The 21357-nt window shown below is 46.0% G+C and overlaps 1 protein-coding gene across 1 annotated transcript in view; it reads left to right on the top strand.

The window, feature by feature from the left end:
• The first annotated feature begins 4376 nt into the window (after positions 1 to 4376).
• Positions 4377 to 21357, top strand: part of FGF9 (fibroblast growth factor 9) — a 29475-nt gene continuing 12494 nt past the window's right edge. Inside the window, exons 1-2 of the mRNA XM_063102723.1 lie at positions 4377 to 5457; positions 13745 to 13848. Coding sequence (XP_062958793.1) covers positions 5181 to 5457; positions 13745 to 13848 — 381 coding nt within the window. The 5' untranslated portion in view covers positions 4377 to 5180. The remainder of the gene's footprint in view (positions 5458 to 13744; positions 13849 to 21357) is intronic.

The raw sequence follows: 21357 nt of genomic DNA, 5'->3' as shown, positions 1-21357 counted from the left end.
TCTCAATAGCTCATTTGCTTCCATTAATTGATTATCATATGTTAAATTCCAGCAGGTATTTGGGTCCATTTCTGCAATTTCTATACTGTTATTGTTTTTTCTGTTTATTCATATGCTAATATGAATAATTCATATGATAATACTACTCTGTTTTAATTATTGCAGCTTTAAAATATTTTAAAATATGGTATGACTAGTTACTCCCCTCATTTTTCTTGTCAATTAAAAATAATTATTGCCAATTTGAATTTATTTTTCTGTATTACCTTTAGAATCAGTGTGTCTAATTAAAAAAAACTTGGTATTTTTATTGTGATCATGTTAAGTTTTTAGATTAGGAATAATTACATTATTTTTGAAATTGACTTTTTTCTATCATCTAAGAACATTAAATGCCTTTAAATTTGTTTGAGTCTTCTTTTGTGTCTCTAGGAAGATTTAAAAATATTTCTTCACATAGATCTTGAATAGTTTTTGTTAATTCTATTCCTAAGGATCTTATCTCTCTATTCTTTTTCTTCTTAATTGCAAGCGGGGTCTTTTCCTTCATTATGTTTTTTGACTGGTTGTTGTTTATATACACTCAGTATAAATGGTTGTGGAGTATATATACCCATCATTTATTTCTGTATATTTATTTTGTGGAAACATGCTATTTTTAAAGGAACTTATTTATTTTTAATTGAAACACATTGATTGACATGCTATTTTAAAAATTTAAAAGTGTATGCCTGTTAGTATTGCATAATGGGGGTCTGAGGTGCATGAACTCGGCTCCACCATTTATTAGCACTGTGGCAATAGTCATGTTACTTTATAAGCCACAGTTTTCTCATCTGTAAAACGGGATAAAATAGTACTCATTTCACAGGATAGTTTTCAGGATTTAAAAGATAAAGCACAAAACATTTAGTAGAGTGAAACACAGCAAGCAGTCAGTGAATGCTGGTTCTATCCACTTATCTCTGAAGCTCAAAACCAGCCCGTGGGGACAGACTGGGAACAGACTTCAACCTTCCCAAACCACCTGCCTACATCCCATGCTCCTCACAGTTCCTAAACAGAAGCCCAGGAATAGATTGAGGGGTTGTGGGGTGGGGTGGGGTGGGGAGAATGGAGCAAATGCAAGTGGAAGGGTCGAGGCCCAGCTACACCTTTATTGTGGTAGGAAAGCCATGAAAGGCTACTGTGTTGATTGGCCGTTGGGGGTCCAAAGGAGGTGACACATGCTTACGAACAAAGCAGGGGAGGTGAGCAGAGCACTTTTTGCAAGTGACCACCTTAAATGTATAGAGGACTTTCTAGCTTATGGGCCACTTTTACATACATGCGTCACATACCAGTCTTCACAGCAACTCAATGGGACCCATGAGGGGGGCACCTGAAACCACACATGGAATAGGTAGAGGGCTGGATAACTTGTTCCAGATCTTCTGACTCCTGCTCTAGTGTTCATTCCTCTTTACAGCCCTCTTTACGTCTTCTGTCATTTATTCCCATCTGGGTCTAAGTACTAAGTTGACTGCAGAAAAGACAGATAACAAATGTGATAGAAAACATTGGTAAGCGGAAGAAGGAACAACAAGAGGGATCAAAACATTTTGAGAAGAGATAACCTAAGGGAGCTTTGGGATTAAAATCATTAGTAGTATTTGCTGAGTACCCTATGTCAAAAATCCATGTGGGAACGCTATAAGAAACAGTGTAATAATAGCAACTATGTTTTGAGTGACCATTACATGCTGCCTGTTTTATGTGCATTTTTTCTTTTATTCCTAACAACAATCTTCCAAGGCAGGTGTTATTAAGCCAATTACAATATGTATCTCTAGAAAGCAAGGCCTCAGTCTTGTTGGATCTTAACATTTATATACAAGTACTAATTGAAGCATACTTGTAAAACATACCCATAGGCCTGGACATAGAAGTTCATGGTCATTGCAGAGTTGTGAAGGAACCTTGAGGTTGTCAGCCACAGCGAGTGTGATGAGTGACGGAGAAATGTTATGTGGTCAGCCAAACGAAGGACATTGTTTCAGTTACTATGCTAGGGAAAACAGCCAAACCGAAGAGCGAGAGAGAACTGATGGGCAAGGCAAAGGGCAAGGGAGCAACAAAAGCTTCCTGCAGCTGGAGTTAGGGATGCAGATGAAACGTGGACTAAGCCAACTGCAGCTGGAAAAGAGTTGCTGAAGGAGGCTGCGTCTACCTGGGAAAGTGCTCCATCAGCAACTCTGCCCTCTCTCCCATTGCTGCATCACTTTCTAAAGTGACAGTCACGACGCTGCAGGATTCGGAACTGGAAACGGTCTTTGCTCATTGGATGACAGTCTAAATTCAGACCGAAAGAATGTGGCTGGAGACAGCTGGTGGAAATGGTCCCAGTCCTGTCTTTCGGTGGAAATGTCCACGTGCTGCTCGTCTCTCTCCTTATCAAGCGTCTCCCTGTCTCCACCTCTCTCTGCCTGTCTCTTTCTCCCATCAGTTTTTTTTTTTTTTTTAGTAACCAACCCGGCGCATTGTACCAAGCGGTTGAGGAACGCCTCTGCGTAACCCAGCGATGCTGGCTGCCTCGGTGATTAATGCGAACTACTCGGGTGGTTTATGAGAAGTGACACTTCCTCCCCAGCTTCTTCTATTGCCACCGAGCAGTTAACAGTAAAGCCTGCTCTGTACCACCGCGGATGTGACTGCTGTAAATATCACGGGGCAGGGCTGCCGGGCTTCAGAATCACGTAAGCAAGACGCGCTGAGCCAGCCCCAGCCCCGGACGCCCAATGACCCCAGACTGCGGCAAGGGCTGTGGGAGTGCAAGGAGGGGAGGCCCACGTCGTTCTCCTTCCAACTCGCCCGGGCCGAGCACGCCTTCCACCCCGGGGGGAGGGGCAGGGGAAGGTCGCCCCAGGTCGTCGGCACCTCCAGCACCCTCGAAATCTGCAAATTCATCGCTCCCTTTCCTCTGCCGGCGAAATCCTTCGGTCCGGAGCAGGGCCAGCCCCAGTTCTCCCCCTGCAGCCTTTAGCTGACTACGAAGGCGGATCCGACTTCTCCCCGGTGAAAAGGCTTTGATTCGCTTTCCCACCGCAGGGGTTCAGTCTCTGCTTTCGACTTCGCTTCTCACTCGCACGCCCCGCAGTCTGGAGCTGCGCTCAAGTCTCGGCAACTTTCACCATCTTGACCCGAGTCGGGCCATTTCTAAGACAATGTGAACAAAGAGCAGCCGGGGAGAGAGAGGGCGGCGGGCGGGCGGGCGTGTGGCGGGGGTCGCCGCGCTCGGCGCCGCTGGGCATCCGGACGCGGGCGGGCTGGCCCGGGCGCAGAGCGCGCCGCCGCGGGGCTGTGCGGACGGCCCGGCGAGGCCCGCTGTGGCCCCGGACGGTGGGTTTCTTTGTCCCTGCCTCTGGCTGGGCGCGAAGGCCGCAGGCCGTGAGCAGAAGCTCGAGCCCGGGCCCTGGAGCTCAGGCTTCCACGTGCGGCCCCGCAGGCGTCTCGCGCCCGGCTCCGCGGCGGGCTTCGGGCGGTGGAGGGAGACACTGGGAACTCGCCTTTCGCTTACCCGAGCCGAAGGGCTCGGGATGGCACGGCTCGTCCTAAATGGCGTTGTTTGGGGGCAAGAGGGAGCCCACTGGAGCGCCTTCCACCACCCCCACTCCTCAAAGACGCGCGCGAGTCAGGGGCACGGGTCGAACTCGGGGACAGAGGCGGTTCTCTGGCGCCCCCCCTGCCGACTGCGTCGCGGCCGCGGGGACCCGGGTGGCGGGGCTGGACCTAAACACACCCCCAGCCCAAAGATGCCCAGCAGAACGCCCAGGACAAAACCAAACGACGGTCACATCTGCGGGGGGTGGGGTATGGGGGGAATGTCACATCCAGTCGTCTTACCTGCAATACAGTCTGCGCTTCTGTGTGTCTGGCAGAAGAACGAAAATGAAAAACTGCCATGTCCATGCAAGCTCATCAAGTCAACCCCCTAACCTTCAACGCTCTCAGCTAAGTCATAGTTCGTGAGACACTGCCAGGTGAGAGTCCACGTGAAAACTAGTTTTCCAATTTCACTCTGAACCTCCACCAACGCAGCGAGTTAGATTTTAGGTTACCAGCTTGTATTTCGCAGAATTATGCGTGTCAGGAAACTCAAGGTTTCAGCCTCCTGCCACTCGCAGTGTATCTTTCATCCGATTCTCTTTGTGAAGCAGGGGCTCCTCGGCGGCCTCCCCAGGAAGTCCCGCGCTCTGGCACGCGGCTCCCGGCCTGCCGCAGAGCGGCGCGGGCGGCAGGGCGGGCGCTAGGACCGCGGGGAGCCCGGGCGGCCGCGGCGCTACCTTAAACCCAGCCCAATGCCGCTGCCTGCGCCACTCTGCGCGCCGGCGGGGGCTGCGCAGGAGGAGCGCTCCGCCGGCTACAACGCTCCGCGAGCCGGCGCGGCAACACCTGTTCGCGGCAGCCAGGGCGGCACGCGAGCTCCCGGACGCGGCTCTGCTCGCCCGCCGCTCGCCACCCGTTCTGAGCCAATGGACATCTGCCGGACCTCTGGAGAATTCCGGATACTAGCTTTGGACGCCTGAAGTTTCTTCTTCTTTTTGTATTATTGTGTTTTTGAGGGGGGGACCGGGAGGGTCGATGTGTCGCCGCCACCAACGTGAGATTTTTTTTCCCCTTGAAGGATTCATGCTGATGTCTGCAGAGTCGGTCAGAGAGTAAAAACGGCGCATGCCTTCCTGGAGTCGGGATCCGTAAATTCTGACGTAGCCCGTGCATCTTAAAATCCCTATAATAACGCCCAGGCATTTAAGTTGCTATGGTCATTCTCATCTCAAACCAAATGGAGAAACTACAGATTTTTTTCCTTATTACGGTCGGATGGGATGAAGACCTTCCTGCCTACTAAGAGCTGGGGATCTATCCATAGAGATACATAGATATGTTTATCAGTATGTCAGTGTGTGAGTATAAAGTGGTGGTTTCTTAGATTATCAGTGGTTTGACCTTGAACCTGTGCCAGTGAAACAGCAGATTACTTTTATTTATGCATTTAATGGATTGAAGAAAGGACCTTTTTTTTTTTCTCTCTCTGCAACTGCAGTGAGGGAGGGGAGTTGGATATACCTCGTCTAATATCTTCTCCTGGGTCGACACCATCATTATTGTTTATTCTTGTGCTCCAAAAGCCGAGTCCTCTGATGGCTCCCTTAGGTGAAGTTGGGAACTATTTCGGTGTACAGGATGCGGTACCGTTTGGAAATGTGCCCGTGCTGCCGGTGGACAGCCCGGTTTTGTTAAGTGACCACCTGGGTCAGTCCGAAGCAGGGGGGCTCCCCAGGGGACCCGCAGTCACGGACTTGGATCATTTAAAGGGGATTCTCAGGCGGAGGCAGCTATACTGCAGGACTGGATTTCACTTAGAAATCTTCCCCAATGGCACTATCCAGGGAACCAGGAAAGACCACAGCCGATTTGGTAGGTATACTATTAACCCTTTAGTGTCCATGCGATGACATGTTCGGATTATAACTACCCAGAAGGCGGTGGCCGGGTGGGGGTTGCGGGAAAGGATCCCCCCACCCCCGTGGCTCTCTCTCTCTCTCTCTCTCTCTTCTCTCTGTCGCCAGCTCAGGGGGAAAAAAAAAAGCCTACGGAATTGCAGATCTGCCTCTGGGACTGGTGCAAATCTAAATTGGAAGGCCTTTTTATTTTATATTTTCAAATTTAAAGGGGGGGGGGCATGGTTTATAAACAAACGACAAGTCCCTAGTTCTTGTTTATTAGATACACGGGAAGATTGGTTGTAGGAAGTTTCTTTTGAATGGGCTGATCCCAAGAGTTTAAAGCTTTAATCATTAACTACTAAGAACTTAAAAATGCATTCAGTTTCCTGGAGGCTGTGGGTATCTTGTGCCCAAATGAAGGTTTTTCCCCTTCCCCTTTCCCTCTAATAAGTATACTGCTTGAATTGCAAATTAAGTGTATTGTTTATTCCCCTTGTGAGGGTCTGAAAGCCCCGTAGGCGAAGGTTGATGACTGATTGTTCTGTTGGGAGGAGGACTAAAGTCATATTTTTGACTCCGCGAACAGCAGGGGCAGAGGCGCTGGGGGAAAATGTCCTGGAAGGGTCAGAACGCTCACCAGGCGTGTTTGTCCTTCCAGCTCCCAAGTTATAACCTCCGCCTTTTAATTTCATAGTGTGCAGCCCCGTGTGAGTTTCTTGTGTGGCGCTCTGGTGTGTCTGCGCGCGTGCAAAAGCTGCGAGTTAATTTTAAAGGGCATCCCGAGGATTTCATTTTCCGAGGGGGCTGTTTGTGACTCAGCACTGAGGGCTGGTGACTGTGCCCACTTCCATGCCTGCACACACGTGCCTGCTGGGCACCCTTAGCCCAGCAGCACGAAGTCATCTAACACAGCCCCGACTGGGCGAGGAGGGGGGTACTCTCGGTTTATTTTTTTATTTTTATTTTTTTACTCTGAAAACAGTTGGGGCAACCAGACTGTCGGAAGGAGTTAACTTCTGAGTGAACCCACCTGACAACACTTAAACCAGGTCGTAAAAAACAAAGTCCTGTGTGATTTTTCTTCCTCATGCTTTAATGCCAGATGTCGAACACAATCTAAACTACACGTTGAGCTTCGTGGGGCTGTAGGTCATGCCAGAGGTGAGGAGGATTCGGGCCTGGCATGGGGATGGTCCCAGGTCCACGAGGCCCAGGATCTTCTCCTGTCTCACCACTGAGCCTAAACCCAGAGCCGAACCTAGTCCTGTAAATTTCTCTGGCCATATTTCCTCGCTGCTTAAAAAGTTGTAGCTCTGCGCTTTAAAACTACTCAGTTGAAATAAAAGCGTCCTCCCACCTCCAGTCCATAAGTAAGCGTAGCTTCTGGCTGTTGCAAAGGGAAGACTGAACTTTACTGAAAGTGCCGTTCTCCTGGCCGCTTTAAGGGCTGCCACCGTGCCGAGCTTTCAGTACCAGAACAACAGGCAGTGGGCGCCCGTGGGTGGGAGAGCACGTGTCCGGGGCCGCAGGGGCCGCCGGCCTGGAGTCGGGGCCCAGCCGACGGACGGCGAGCCGCGTGGGCGGCGGGCCTAGGTGCGCGCCTCGGGGCCGGAGCATCAGCCCTCGCGCGCTCGCGGCCGGCAGGTGCCGGCTCGGCAGCCAGGTCCCCGCGGCGCTCTCGGCGGCCGCCCGGCCAGCTCCGCGCGGTCCTAAACGCGCTCCGTTTCCGCCCGCCCTTCCGCCCGGCTCGGGGGCGCGCTACGGTGCTGCGGGGAGCTCTCGTGTCGTGGGTGGCGGGCAGGGGCTGATGCTTCTGGCAGCGCTTAGGGAATCCGATTTTTCATTTTTGCCCAAGTGTAGCGCCTTCGCTTTCTCTTTGTGAGTGTGCATCTGACGGGGCTGACAGCCGCCCCCGGGGCAGCACCGTGGTGTGCGGTGTGGGAACTGGAGGCGCGCGCCGCGGCAGGAGAGTTGGTGTCGGGGACGAAGGACCGACTGAAGGTCCGACCCCTGCGCTCCCCGGTTCCGTCCCGGCCGCCCCCCGCCCCCGAAGCACGCAGTTTCCGAGCGTGGCTGGGCTCTGCGGTGCCCGGGAGGTGGGTCGGGGGCCCCCGGCCGGACGAGGTCGGAGCCGCAGGAGAAGCAGTGGGGGGCGGGGGGGACAAAGGGCCGCGGAGGTGGGCGGACGGGGTGGCGGGCTATTGTTAAGCGCTTCCCGGGGGCTGAGCTCGCGGCCCGCGGGCCGACTTTCCCCCGCCCCCTCCTAGGCGCCGGCCTCTCGCCCGGGGGAGCCCGGGGGGCTCACAGCTGCGGGGGCGCCGCGGCGGGCCGGGGCCAGCTTCAGTGTGTGAGTGAGCCGGGCCGAGCCGAGCCGAGCCCTGTGCTTGCGAGACCCCGCTAGCACCCCGAGTGCAGCAGGACTGGACCCCGGCGTAGGGAGATGGTGGATGTTCGGCTCTACGCACCACCACCGCCATGGGCTTTTTTTTTTTTTTTTTTTTTGAGGCAGTCACCTTTAAGATAGGACGTTTGCCACCCGCAATCGAGTCATCAGAAATGCAGTCGCCCTGCCACCCGGGAAGGCGTGCATGCAAGGGTGGGGGCCGCGCGGGCGGGGAAGGCAAGGACGGGCGCGCGCTGGGGTCAGCGGACGAGGACTGCAGGTCCAGCGGCCGAGCAGAGCTCCCCAGACAAAAAGCTAGACCTCTTCCCTCCACGATCCTAGAGGTTGGAGACAAGTGTCGCCAAGGAAGTGACATCTTCACTCCTTAGACTCGCTCGGCACCGCGGGGAGGGGTACTGTTGGCTGGGAGGGGAGCCGGAGCCCCGGCCCAGGAGCTGGGGCGACGCGCGCCGGCGAGCCGGTAGGCCGAGGTCGGCCGCGGGGAGGGGGCGCCTGGCCCTGAGCCTCGCCGCTCATCCTCGTGGGGACGGAGTGGAGTGGGTGGCTGTGCGCAGTGGGGGTGGGGAAGGACGCGAGGCAGGAGGGTTATTTAAGTCTTGCATCCGGTTGCAGTGAGAAGCGGGCCCCCGGGGTGACAGCAGTGCCGCGGTCTCCCGCTGCTACCGCTGCGGCAGGTCCCAATATTAGCAACCTCTGCAGAGCGTGCGTGTGCCCGGAGCCTCCTACCCTCGCCTTCACCGCCCCGCCCGGACGGAGGCTGCGGCGGCGCTAGGACCCCGCGGCGGGAGCGAGCGGGTACCGGGAGGGGGCCGAGGGGCTGCCGAGGCTCGTCGCACCTGGCGCTCCAGCTCGCTGCCGCCTCACCTTCTGCCCTCCTCCCACACCGAGCAGCGGCCTCCCCTCCTCACCCAGGCCCCCCATGGGGACTTCGTCCTTACCCTCAGTTTCTCTCCAGACTCTCTAGAAGAGTAGCGGGGGTGGGGTGGGGTGAGTTTACACCTAGAAGGTGCATTTTCTACCTGAAATGAAACGGAAGAAGGAAACGTGCTGGAAAAAGGATTTTTGCCACCCCCATGCAGCCGCAGGTGACTGCAGCTGCTGGCGAGCTCGGCAGTGACACAGCAGAGGCAGTGCAGGGGACGTGGGGGTGGGGGAGTCTTACTGAGGTTCCTGCAGTAGCTGGGGCGGTGACAACTTGGGTGGGACCTTGAGGGAGCCCTTTGTTTTTTCATTGAGGATGGTGGTGTGGAGATAAGGTTGAGCAAGGAGGAAAGAAACTGGGAATTGTCTCTAGGTAATAGGCCGGGGAGCAAGACATTTCGGTTCACGTATGCATACTTCACTTTTAAAATACTCCTGTCTTGCTAGATGGATTGAAAAAAGTGAGCAGAAAATCAGTTGGGGAAATGGCAGTGCGGAATAAAGAAAAAGCGAACGTAGGGCCCGATTTGCTAGGTTGCATGGGAAGCCTAAGCTGGTGAGCTTTTGGTCTGGGGTGGTGGCTCCGAAGGGCGGGACTTATCAGGACCCCAGATGAGTACCCAAACTGGGGCTGCCCGTTCAAAGGGGGTCAGTGAGGAGAAATATGATAGATGGCATGATTTTTAACAAAGGGGGGTTAAAAAAACCCTTATTTGTATGGTTTTACGCTTTAAAGAATTCAGTATCTCACTAGGATTGCTTCAGATTCTTGAAAAATTGGTGGGGCTTTAAGTCAGTCAGTCATTTCTCAAGTAAACTCTGAGATATGCTTTCGTTGTTGCAGACTTACCCCAATACAGGCTCTGAGATGAATTGTTATGGGTGCCCTGGTGTGAGCTTCTCCCGGTGAGCAGGGAGCTCTGTAGGGGAAGGGGCTTAATTGATAGCCTCGTTTCATGCCTCTCTTCACAGTCTGCACATATTTGTGTCCTCTGAAGAGTGCAGCTCTGTTACCTGTTGGGGCTTTTAAGTTAGAGGTTTGTTTGATGTGAGCCAGAGTGGAACCGCTTCTGCCGGCCCTCCCAGCCCCATCGCTGGCCTTGACACAGCCTTGGAGGTGAGGCCCAAATGATAGGCTCTAGTGGACTGGGCCAGCTTTGGGTTAATGGCCCCTTTGAACAGAGCCAGGGCTCTGTTCATTTCTGGGGCTGATCACTAATAGCTAGTGAGTCTGGGGTGAGGAGGAATGTCTGGTGTGGTCATTTTCCTGAAGTAGTCCAGGCACTGAGCTGGACCAGGTATGATCTGGTACCTCATCAGACTCCAGGGCATCCAGTGAGCATGTCCTGATTCAGAACTGCTGACTGCTGTGGACGAGAATAGAGAAACGACACTAGATACTGACCTGTGCTTCACTGTCACTCTGTCACTGACTGTCACTGTGGCCCTTCTGAACTGAGGATGTTTAGTTGTGTCTGCCTAAGAGGAGAGACAGGCCACCAAGTTGCACACATGAGGGCCACAGTTTCAACTTTAGGCATAATCCTGTCACTTCCTCCCTCCCTTTCCCTTTTCCTTCTTTTCTTCTTTGCTCTTTCCTCCTTTTCCTTCTTCTCCCCTGATCATTACACATTCAAGTCTCTATGGAGCAGCCTTCTCCTGGCTGTTACTGATCCAGCACCCTCTGTGCTGCCCACTTGTGTGAGCAGGTGCGGTGGGATGGGCTGCACACAGAGGGTGCTGTTGGAAGCACTGCCTGCACCAGCTCTGGCCCAGAGAGGGTTAGTTGACCTGGTTGAGGTTAGAGAATTCATTTTGGACAAGGTGGTACAAGGAATGATAAGGATTCTAGTCTGGTTGGGGTGGGATCCTGTTGCTAGGTTGCCAGGTCTTCCTGACCTTATAGCACTGGCTCTCCCTGCGTGTGGGGGAATGACTGTGACTCATACTTTCGGGTGTTGCACTTGCCCTTGGATCACTGAGGTAACCTCATAAGAAGCTGGGCTGTTCTTTTGAGGTCTCTTTTCAAGGAGCTGCAGAGATAGGGATGGTGGTTTGAGGTGATGAACTCTTTCCCACCTGGGACACTAGGTAGCTCCTGCTCACTTGGATAGCTCCTTGAAGATTTATGTCAGGTGTTACTCTTTTCAGGACCCCTCCTCTAACTCACCTTCCCAAAGCTGAATGTGCTGCCCATCTTCGGACTGCCCATAGCAGTCCTGAGCATCTCCTCTCATTGCATTCACCACGTTGTTACTATGTTTATCTGTTTGTTTGTCCTTCCTCCCATTAGATGGTAAGCTATTCGAGGGTACAGGGCCCAGGCTATATCTCATTTATCTTTATATACTCAATAAATGGTGTGGTACTTGGCTTATAATAGTCTCTCAACAGTTTCTTGAATGAATAAGTGAACGCATATGAATTACAGCTATCCTGTCAATGCCAGAAAAATAAACAAGATATATATCTTAGTATATTCATTTCCAAACTGTGTAATGATAATGATAATAATAATAATTAAAGAACTTAACTAAATGAAAATGGTATAGAAATCACAGATACATGAAAAAAAGATAAAACCAAACGTAAAATGTGCATAATAGTTAAGGAAATAGGCTTTGGAATCTGTGGGCTTTATTTAACCTCCTGAAACCTCAATTTTCCCATTTATACATTGGGGCTTAAAACCTTGTGGTGCCTAGGGTGGTTCTGAGGCTTGAAATAGAGAAGACTTCTCATTTGGCACAGACTAAATGGTCAATATTCTAGTTGTTATGATGGGCATTGTTGTTGCTGTTATTATTCTTGACCTTCTGTAGACCAGCCAGTCAAATGGCTTTGTGAAATCACGCACACCCTGTTCGTTGTTGGACCTGATGGGCAATGATGGCTAATATTCATTATTAGTTCTCAGAGCTGCCTCATGTTTAAAGAAAACAGAAGGAGCATCTCGTGCCCTTTTATAAGATATGAGTACCTTTTAGTTTTATGGTTAAACTTTTCCTCATTGACATGGTAAATTAAATTGTTGAGAACTCAAAGGGGGAAAAGTGTTTTCTGTATTTCATTTTATAATGAAAATTGGACATTACCTCCTAACACTAATTTCACGATAAGTAGGAGCTACATTGTGGTGCACTTTCAGGTAGCTAGGAAGAGATTCACATGTATGTGACTCCTAATAGTAATAAAATGCCACAATTTTGATTATTTAGAATCATGAGAATTAGAAATACTACAAGGAAATAAAATAATTGCATCAAAAAGGGAGTACATCGCATGTGTAATGAATCTCATGGGACTATTGCCTTATTTATTGTCCCGTTTGTTTTGGGAGGTAGGGAAGGCTAGTAATAAACTCGCTTGTTTTAGATGGATTTTCCAAGACATTCATAAATTATCAGATTCAAAAGTAATTTGTAATTTCTCCTTATATTTTTTTCCATATACTACTTCACCTTCTATTAAAATAAACAAGTTTGCGTGTCCAGATAGATATTCTGTAAACTGTAAGCACGAGATAAATTTGTTACATTTCGTGCTTATAAAATAATTAGGAATATCCCTTTAGAAGAAATAGCTCTTTTTTTTTGCATCACCTTGGAACAGAATTTCCTTTTGAGTTAATCTTTTGCTTTGTTAGATTTATGTAGTTCATGTATTCATTTGATTGCAGCACAGTCTATTTTGTGAGAGTTGCAAAATTAATTGTTTTAAAATCCAAGTAAGTGCTTTTTTATTAGTCACACGAGACTGACTATATAGTACAGTGTTATCCTTAGTTTTTTCTAAACTCTTAAATGTGAGTATATTTTTCAATATTTGCAGATATTTTTATAGTAAGAATTTAATATTTGGTATGCTTTAATACAAGGTAAATACAAAGTGTAGCACTTTAACTTATAACAAAAATGAGAAAATGGCTGAGCACTAGTAATATTAGCAGTGTCCTAAATATATTATGGGATAATTATCTTAAAACAACAATGCAGTTAAAGAAATTGAAGCTGCTGTTTTGTGGCCATAAAATTCTGGATTTATGCCCAGCTTTAGGTGTTGTTATTCTTAGTGAGGTAAGCAAGGGGAAAGAAGGAAAAAAAATAAGATTATTACATTGATTTGATTTTGGAATATAGTATTCCATGCCTACTTTAAATCCAGAGTGTTATTGGAAAACAGCATTTTTCCTTCCAGAATATTGTTATCTTAATTGCTTAACTATCTCTTTGAGGTTTGTATAAGTACAACAAAAATCAATACTTTGTTTAAGCAGAAATATTTGGGATGTGTGCAGACTATTTTAAGTTTTCCAAATGGAGCTCAGTAAAGGTCTACAATAGACAGCTGGGTGATTTTCTGTATGAGCCAATCAAGGCTTTAGTTAGCACCTCATACTCTTACTATGAGAGACATAAGACCAATTCTCTAAATAGAATTTTTTATGACCTATGCCCATACACTAATACATTTCTTTTTTTTTTTGGCTTAAACAACAGACATTTATTTCTCACAGTTCTGGAGGATGGGAAGTTCAAGATCAAAATATTCATACACAGATCCTTAATTTCACATTTATAGAGGGGAAGTAGGTTGTTTTTCTCTTGAATTATACTCTTTTAGGTTTATTAGAATGTTTACATTGGTTATCTGTCCTGTTCTTAGCATATCTATGTAGATACTAACTTTTTATTTTTATAATGTTTTATTATGTAAGTAATGTTGAGAAGTATTTTTTTATATCATTTTGGTAAGATAGTATTTAGTTGGAAAATCTATTCTTTTAAGCAGCGGCTTTAGAAAAGAAGACACTAGTATAAGGTTTACAAAGTTAGGAGCTGGACTCGGTGTCCTTTGCACAGCCCTCAGGGCTTTTGACTGCTGTGGACTCTGTGCTCTAACCTGCCCTCTGCCTTCTGTGTTTGTCTCACAGGCATTCTGGAGTTTATCAGCATAGCGGTCGGCCTGGTCAGCATCCGCGGTGTGGACAGTGGACTCTACCTCGGGATGAATGAGAGAGGGGAGCTGTATGGATCAGTAAGTTCTATGGGAGACTTCACCAAGCTTTAGATCCCTAGTGTGGTTTGAACCGCATTTTCTCTAGATTCAAACGAGTTAGAAATGAAACCGAGTCTGTTTGGAAGGTGAGTGTAGGTTTCTCCTTTAGGAGGAAAGCTATTTCATTTTTATTAATAGACAGGTAGCTCTGCCTCTTCATTAGACCAAAGTTGCGAAGAAGATGCTGTATTTATATGCCAAACCACCTTCATTATCAAGTAAATAAAAAATTCACAAGTGTGAAAAATTCCATCTTCATGTACTGAATGAGAGTTATTTTTGAAATGAATTGAAATGATCTTTTCCCAAGCTTTGCCAAGCATTGTAATTAAAACTAGAAATAGACCATGCAGTGAGTCTAAACTCTTTCTCTGAGCTACATAAGGTTTTCATTATGCAGAGAGAGAAGGGAGATGGAAATTATTGTCAGCTATTTTTGTAGATGAATAAGAATATAACAATATTGTGATTATTTGCAAGTATTATGAGTTTTTTCCCCCCCAGTCTCACTTCACATTCCCACTAGGTTGTAAGGTCCTTGGGGGAGGCAGTACATAAATATTTATTGTGTCCTGCCAGGTGCCAGGCACTGTTCCAGGTGCTGGGGTATAGCCATGAATAAGACAAAGTCCCTTCTGCTCCGTGGGGAGGGGACTGACTTTACATCCTTGTGCCTTTTTACTCCTGCTAGCACAGTATCTAAAGCATCTAAAGCACAGTGCATGTCATATAGTAGGGAGTTAATAAATCTTTGCTAAACATGTGACTGTGAAGAATTATTATTTACTATATACTAACTCGGGTTTTCAACATTAAAACTTGTAATGAAATTAACCCTTATTTCTTCATTACAATTATTGGTGGTCAAATGAAAATTTAATCCATATTATCTGAAATATGAGAACTTTGATTAAAGTCTACAAAAAGTTGAAAATTAAAATCAGCTTGGAATGGGAAAAGCTCTGGAGTCCTCAGTCCACAGAAATGAAAGGCAAATTTTTTTAGAGATATAGTCCTTTCCTATCTATATACTGGTAAATATATGTATGCAATGCAAAGATACTCATATATACTATGGAAGTTTTACTCAAAAACTCCAGATGACAGTAAACTATGGCCTGTGCAATTTGAATTTAATACACACCATTTTTAATGATGCAAGGATCTGATATTTCTGCCTTGGTAAAAAGTTCAAACTATAGGTTGGTTGGTTTAGTTAAGATATTTAAATCTTTTTAAAAAATGCCTCCTTGAGAGAATAAATTATTTAAAAATGTGTATGTATAGGATTGAGTTTAACTTTTTAAACACAGTTCTTGGTTTAGGCAGTTGTTTATTTCCTAAACAGCTTTTGTTAACACATTTAAGTTCAAAGAAAGATATGCAAGATCCAAGATGAAGGAAGATTATAAATTTAAAAAATATAAAATGATGTTCCCTTTTTGTCATACCCTCAATTTTTTTCACTTTCAGGTTTATAATAAATGCCTTCTTTTGTGTGTCGAACAGAAGTTCTGATCTTTAGTGTATGGAAGAGACTATGGTTTAGGACAAAGATCTCCAAACCTTTTTGATCACATACCCCTACCCCAAATTTTTTTTGGAGTATGCATCTCAACATATGTATATTAAATAATTTTTAAATTGTATATAAAGGTATAGTTCATATCTGTTGTATTATTTTATAAAACATACATCAAAGTAAAGTTTTTAAAGGCTATGATGTATGAGTAAACCCAAGTAGAGGGCATCCTATTTGTTCCTGACTGGAGTTTTCTCCCTAGTTGAGAGATGACCAGTCTGTCAGATGAGATCACCGGTGTGACTCAGAGCCCTGTGGTTTATTGGTTGACAAGGACAGCACATCTAATTTTGTGTTCAGCACAGTTGCTTGTAGGATTGTTGACTGGGCAAGCCACATCTCCCGTCTGGGTGATTTCAGTGGCTTCCTTACTCACGCCCTCCTGCCGGCATGTGCCCCAGTTCCCAGCACAGTGCCGGGAGCAGAGTGAGGGGCACGCTGAATGCAGGGGGAGAGCTGGAGAGCAGTGTCTTGCGTGTTTTCTAGGAAGCCACACTGTCTCGTTACGTTTTCTGTGAATCCTCACTGCCTTCTTGTGGGCTTTTCCAGCACACAGAGCGTGTGGCTAGGAGTGGACTTCTCGCCTGCACTGCCACACGGCCACACAACTAGCTGACATCTCCAGTCACTGACTCCCAGCTAGGCAAAGGAGGGAATCCCAGAAATGGCAAAATGGCCCTTTTTCCTTGTGTGCTTGAGAAATGCATACCTGCTTATGTGGAGAGTGTCCCTGGGCTTGGAAGTGGCTCTGAGGAAAGTATGCTATGACAGACGCTTTTCCCTGTGATGACTGCATTATGGAAACATTTCCTCAGCTGCTTCTGTGCATCTAGCATCTCCTATCTCCAATCCATTCTCCGACCGGTGGCAGAATTACCTTCTAAACCCAGAAATGAGTGTCACTTCTCCACTGAGATTCCTTCAGATATTCGCCTTTGAAGGGTGATGCCCACATCTTAGCGCAGCATTCGGCACTCTTCACGGCCACTGTGCCTGGCTCTGCTTTGCTAGCATCATTTCTTCCCCTGTGTGATTTGAGTCCATCTCTTTGCCCTTCTCCAAACATGTCATGCAGTCTGATTTGAACATGTGGTCAAGTGAATCCCTCTCTCTGGAATGCCTTTCTCTTCCCATCTCTAACTGAGGAAGCAGCACTCTTTCTTTAAGATTCAGTGAAAATAATGCCTCTTCTGCAAATCCTTCATCACACCCCTAACTCTAACCCGAGTTATTCTAGTTAGCATTTCTTGTGTTTTCCTCTGGGCCTCAGTTATACTTTGTTAATATTTCCTTTATTATATAGTGACAGTGCAGTTTACAGTATGGCCAATTGTGTTTCTATATTCCCTAATGTATCAAAAGGGCAGGGACCAGACTTTTCAGTGTTGCCTAACACATAACAATGTCCCTTGCAATCATAGCTGCTCAATAAATGCTCATTGGCTTGAACTGAATTAAAAGTTGTGATTTACTTGTCTCCTTCCTTAGATATATAGGTGGACCTTGAAGTATCTCCTTTTGTATGGTCAGTATGTATTTAAGACTCTAGTTGAAGGAGAATCATGGTCTTCCATTCCCATGCTTAATTGGACTGTGTCGATGTTGTCTCTGGTGTGTGTGGCTGGAGGCCGATGTGGCTGAGGCCGGAGAAAGGATAGTGTCATGGCAAGAGCATGGCGGAGCACTTCCGTCATCTCTAAGATGGAGAGCTTGAGTTGACGTCTGGAATGTCTCTTCCCACTCTAGATGCATGTCAGGAATTCTATAATTTGGATTTTTCAGATTTTGCTTTTGGAGTCTTCCCTGTCTAACCCATGATGTTCTCTGTGCACACAAAATGTTTATGCAGCATGATCTTTTCGCCTCTTCTGTACAGAGCTGGGAGGAAAGCTCCCTGGGCAGCAGGTTATCTCCCTCTGGTCTGCACCTCATGCAGGTGAGGTGGACAGCCTTGCTCTTTGGGGGCTGGAATCTCACGTTTTCTATTGGGTCTGTGGTTATCATGCTTGGTAAGGCAACAGGAATGAAGAGTGACCAAAATACCTCATTTTCATTGTGATGAGACTGAGGGAAGGAGAGAAAAGAAACAGGCAATGAGTTTATTACTAAATACACTGGCGTTTGGAGCTGGGGGAATCTTTACCCGCATGAAGTTGCATAAAGTCCAGTAAACTAAAGTAGAGGAGATTTGTTTCTCAATGTTAGAAAAACTTTGAAAAGACTGATCTCATTATGAAAAAAAGTAAATAGGAGATTTGTGGAAACAGCAGTCACTTTTATAAAGTAAATGAATGTGTAAATGTAGCAAAAACTCATTTAAATGTATTTTTGTATTTTGGGATTAATTTTTCTATTTTCGTCCATGTAGGCTTTTTTTTTTTTTTTGTCTCCAAGTTTACCCTCAGAGTTGATCTAAGAGGTCAGAAGTGAATGGGATAATACTTCTTCAGAAAGATTTATAGGATTCTGATATCCTATTAAAATGTGGAATCAGGAGAAACTATATTGCTAATGTGTATCGTGACTTAACTAGAAGGAAAACCTAAGTAATTCTAACTCAGGGTTGGAGTCTGATTATTGTATTCATGTGTTAATTACCCATTCATCCATTCATACATTTGTTCATTCATTTATTTCACAAACATTTATATCTATTACATGTCCAGCACTGTAAATACCAAACAGATATATCTCAAAATCTGGTAGGAGAAATATTATTATAAATAATTTAGTGCAATGTGAAATTCTCTATAGTAGAGGAATGTACAAATGTCTTGGGGGTCCAGAGGAGTTTTTAGTAATGAGGGAAGTTGGGTGGGAGCATTTAAACTGGGTCTTGAGGGATGAATAGGAGACTCAGAAAAGGAAGGACAGGGAAGGGAAATTAGGGCACAGAATCCTTCAAATGTAAGGATTAGGATATCCTGCCTGGTTGTAATTTAGAGAGGATGTCAGATCACACACACACACACACACACACACACACACACACACACACACACAACTAGAAGATTAGAGTATTAGTTTATATTTGTTACTTTTGCTCTTATCAAAGAGACTAGAGGTGTGGCTCAGATAGTTACTTTTAGGGTCTTAATCAAAATTATCTGAGTTTTATCAAGACACTTTAAAACAGCAAGAATAATTAACTATAATAAATGTCTCATTAAAAAAAGAATGCCATGAAAAAATTAATCTCCTTCAAGAAGCTTGCATTTAGTAAAAGGTGTTTGACTTTTTCATTAAAAAAGATTGCAGACTCACTAACATCGTAGTGATATGCGAGGGTGGAGAGTGCAGTCTACAGATGTGAGTGGGACGGCAGCCACAGGTGGGGACTTTATCCCTCCACAGCACTGACTTTATTTTGCCCGGAACTTTAATTCCTGTAGGTCTCTTCCATTTGACAAAGTGAGAAGCCTCTGTCTTTATAATCTTTGTTTCCAAAGGTCCAGCAGTGTACTTTCTGTGCAGTTGACACATGGTGAATGTTTGTTGACCTGATTATTGAACTGTCACGAACCATGTGTGTGTGGCGTCTGCTGTGTAGAACATCGAGCAGTGCAAGTACCATCCAATCAGCCTGCAGAGTCCAGGCGATGCCACAGGGCTTATCTGATTCTACTACCCAACCCGGAAGTGGGAGAGGTGGAGAGACTTGCCCAAAGGCCCAGAACTTGCATGTGCAGAGCGTGGACTCAGGCCTGGTGCTGGTAGCCTCGGACCAGCGCTCTGGAGCCACTCCTATCACCATTCTGACTGAGGGCTCCTTAAAAACAGGTGTTTCCTGATGGATTTGGTTATGTCTCCAGGGACAAAATTGGCCCTGGTTTATATGAATCTGTGTAATCAGTTATCAAGGTGTGATGGGTTTCAACTGTTTCCAGTGCACATAAACTTTCTTTTAACAAGTACGTTAGTTGGGGCAGTTTTCTCTACTGGTAGAAGTGTATGAACCAGAGAAATTTCTTGCATGGTGTTGCCATATTGTGCGGTAGAAGGGAGGAACCGTGTAGATCCACCTGTCACAGAATTGAGGAATATGTCAATCTCTAAAAGGGAAAAATGAAGTATCTTAGATTCTTAGAACCCTATATTGACGTAAGTTATTTTATTATGTTATTTGAATATGTACAAACATAAAACTAGATATAAATAAATTCCTTATACTTACACCTCTTTGACAATTGTAATTCAAAACATATTTATATGCAAATTCAAATAAATGATAAGACCCATAAAATGCAAATGGGCCTGGTTGATTTAATGGGATGGCCAATGTTCCCTGATGGAAGCCAAGACGCTGCTTCTCTGTGATGCTGCTTTGCGTGAGCTCTGCACGTGGTTCTTCAGTGCGCCTCGTGACGGCTCCAGCCTCCCGTCCAACTACTTCCTGTTCATCTGGGCTTTACTTGTTTCAAACCACTGGTGTAGCAGGTATGCCTTTTTCCTTTCCTGTTAGCTCTGATGGTGAAAGCAGCACTACTTGGCACTGACAGTGATTTTGAACCTACATGCGTTCTTGGGTGGCAGTATATGGTTATGGGGTGGTCATCTGGAGGATCCTGAATATACTTGAAATGATTCCTTTGCTTTTTCATTGAAATGTAAAGATAAAGTGAAGACATTCTTGTAGAGGACTTGTCCACCCTCGTCCCCCACAAGATTATGTCCTCTGTCTTCCAGGGATCTGCAGATATCAGTTTTGAGATGCCTTGCTGCAGATGTGAAGCCTTGGGTAGGGTCAGTGGTCTGTTGGGGAAGGAGCCCTGTCCTTCCCCAGTTTGTTGGAGGCCTTCTTGTCTCCATTGGGTGATCTGCAGGGGCAATTCTGAGAAGCTTTTGAATAAGCAGAATAACCTTGTGTGTTCATTGAACAGGGTACCGTGCCTAGTGGCAAGGTACCACTAAACTTAGTCATTTGTCACTGTAGTGGTTCAGTTCAGGTTGCTTTGATGGGAGTCGTTCAGACATGTCCTGTGCAGAGAGTGTCCACAGAAGGCAATTCATATAAAGAAAATGAAAAGTTCATTTGTTTAGTAATCTACCTGATATCACGCATACTCTGGAAATGGGTTTTGAACAGATATTTTGGGTAATAGAGCATTGGTCTATATTTTATATGTGCATGGCCAATTTTCAGAGGATTAAGTAGTAATTCTTAGATCATAAAGAGGGAAGCACCTCAGAAGAGCATCTTCTGTTCTGTGTCTTAGTTCATACAGTGTCCTCATTTTAGAGATGTGGAGAGTGAGATTTTAATGACTTAGTGACTTACGTAAGGCTACATAGACAGTGAGTAACCAATCAGGATTTGAATGTAGGCAAATTAGTAAATCTTGTCTGATACATGAGCATGTTCAAAGTGGCCGTCCACTTTTGTTAAGAAAAAATATTTTTAGTGGAATTAACCACATAGTAGAGCAAGATTTTAGTATTTCTTTCACAGATACGATTTGGAGGAATTTTTTCCTTTCTAGTAATATAGTTTTTATTTGGTGGTTCATTTGTTTCTTTTGCATCTACGAGTACACTGGTGGCCATTAGTTAGTGGAAAATCATCTTTTAAATAATACATTTATTTATTTGATTTTAGTTAAGTTTTTGTTGTTCAGCCGGGTAGCTACATTATTGATTGGCTGAGGCACCCTTAAAACACACCGAGTGAGTATGGCCAAAGTCATAGGACACAGGTCTGGAGATTTTCCAGATTTTGGGAAGGATTTAGTTTTAATCATTAGTTCTCAGTAGACACATTCCTATCTGGGCCAAAAGGTTGGAAGGAGAAAGGTCTGGGTCCCCAGGGCACATGCTCAGGAATGTCCTTTCTTCAAGCTCAGGAATCCCAGAGCAGAATTCTTCTCATGACAGGTTCAGCTTTTACCCTGGGTTTCCCTTGCATTCCC

This window comes from Cynocephalus volans, chromosome 7, assembly GCF_027409185.1.
Source record: "Cynocephalus volans isolate mCynVol1 chromosome 7, mCynVol1.pri, whole genome shotgun sequence".
Taxonomy (NCBI): Eukaryota; Metazoa; Chordata; class Mammalia; order Dermoptera; family Cynocephalidae; genus Cynocephalus; species Cynocephalus volans.
The sequence above is the reverse complement of the archived record's forward strand: the minus strand, read 5'-3'. Positions and strand labels throughout refer to the sequence as shown.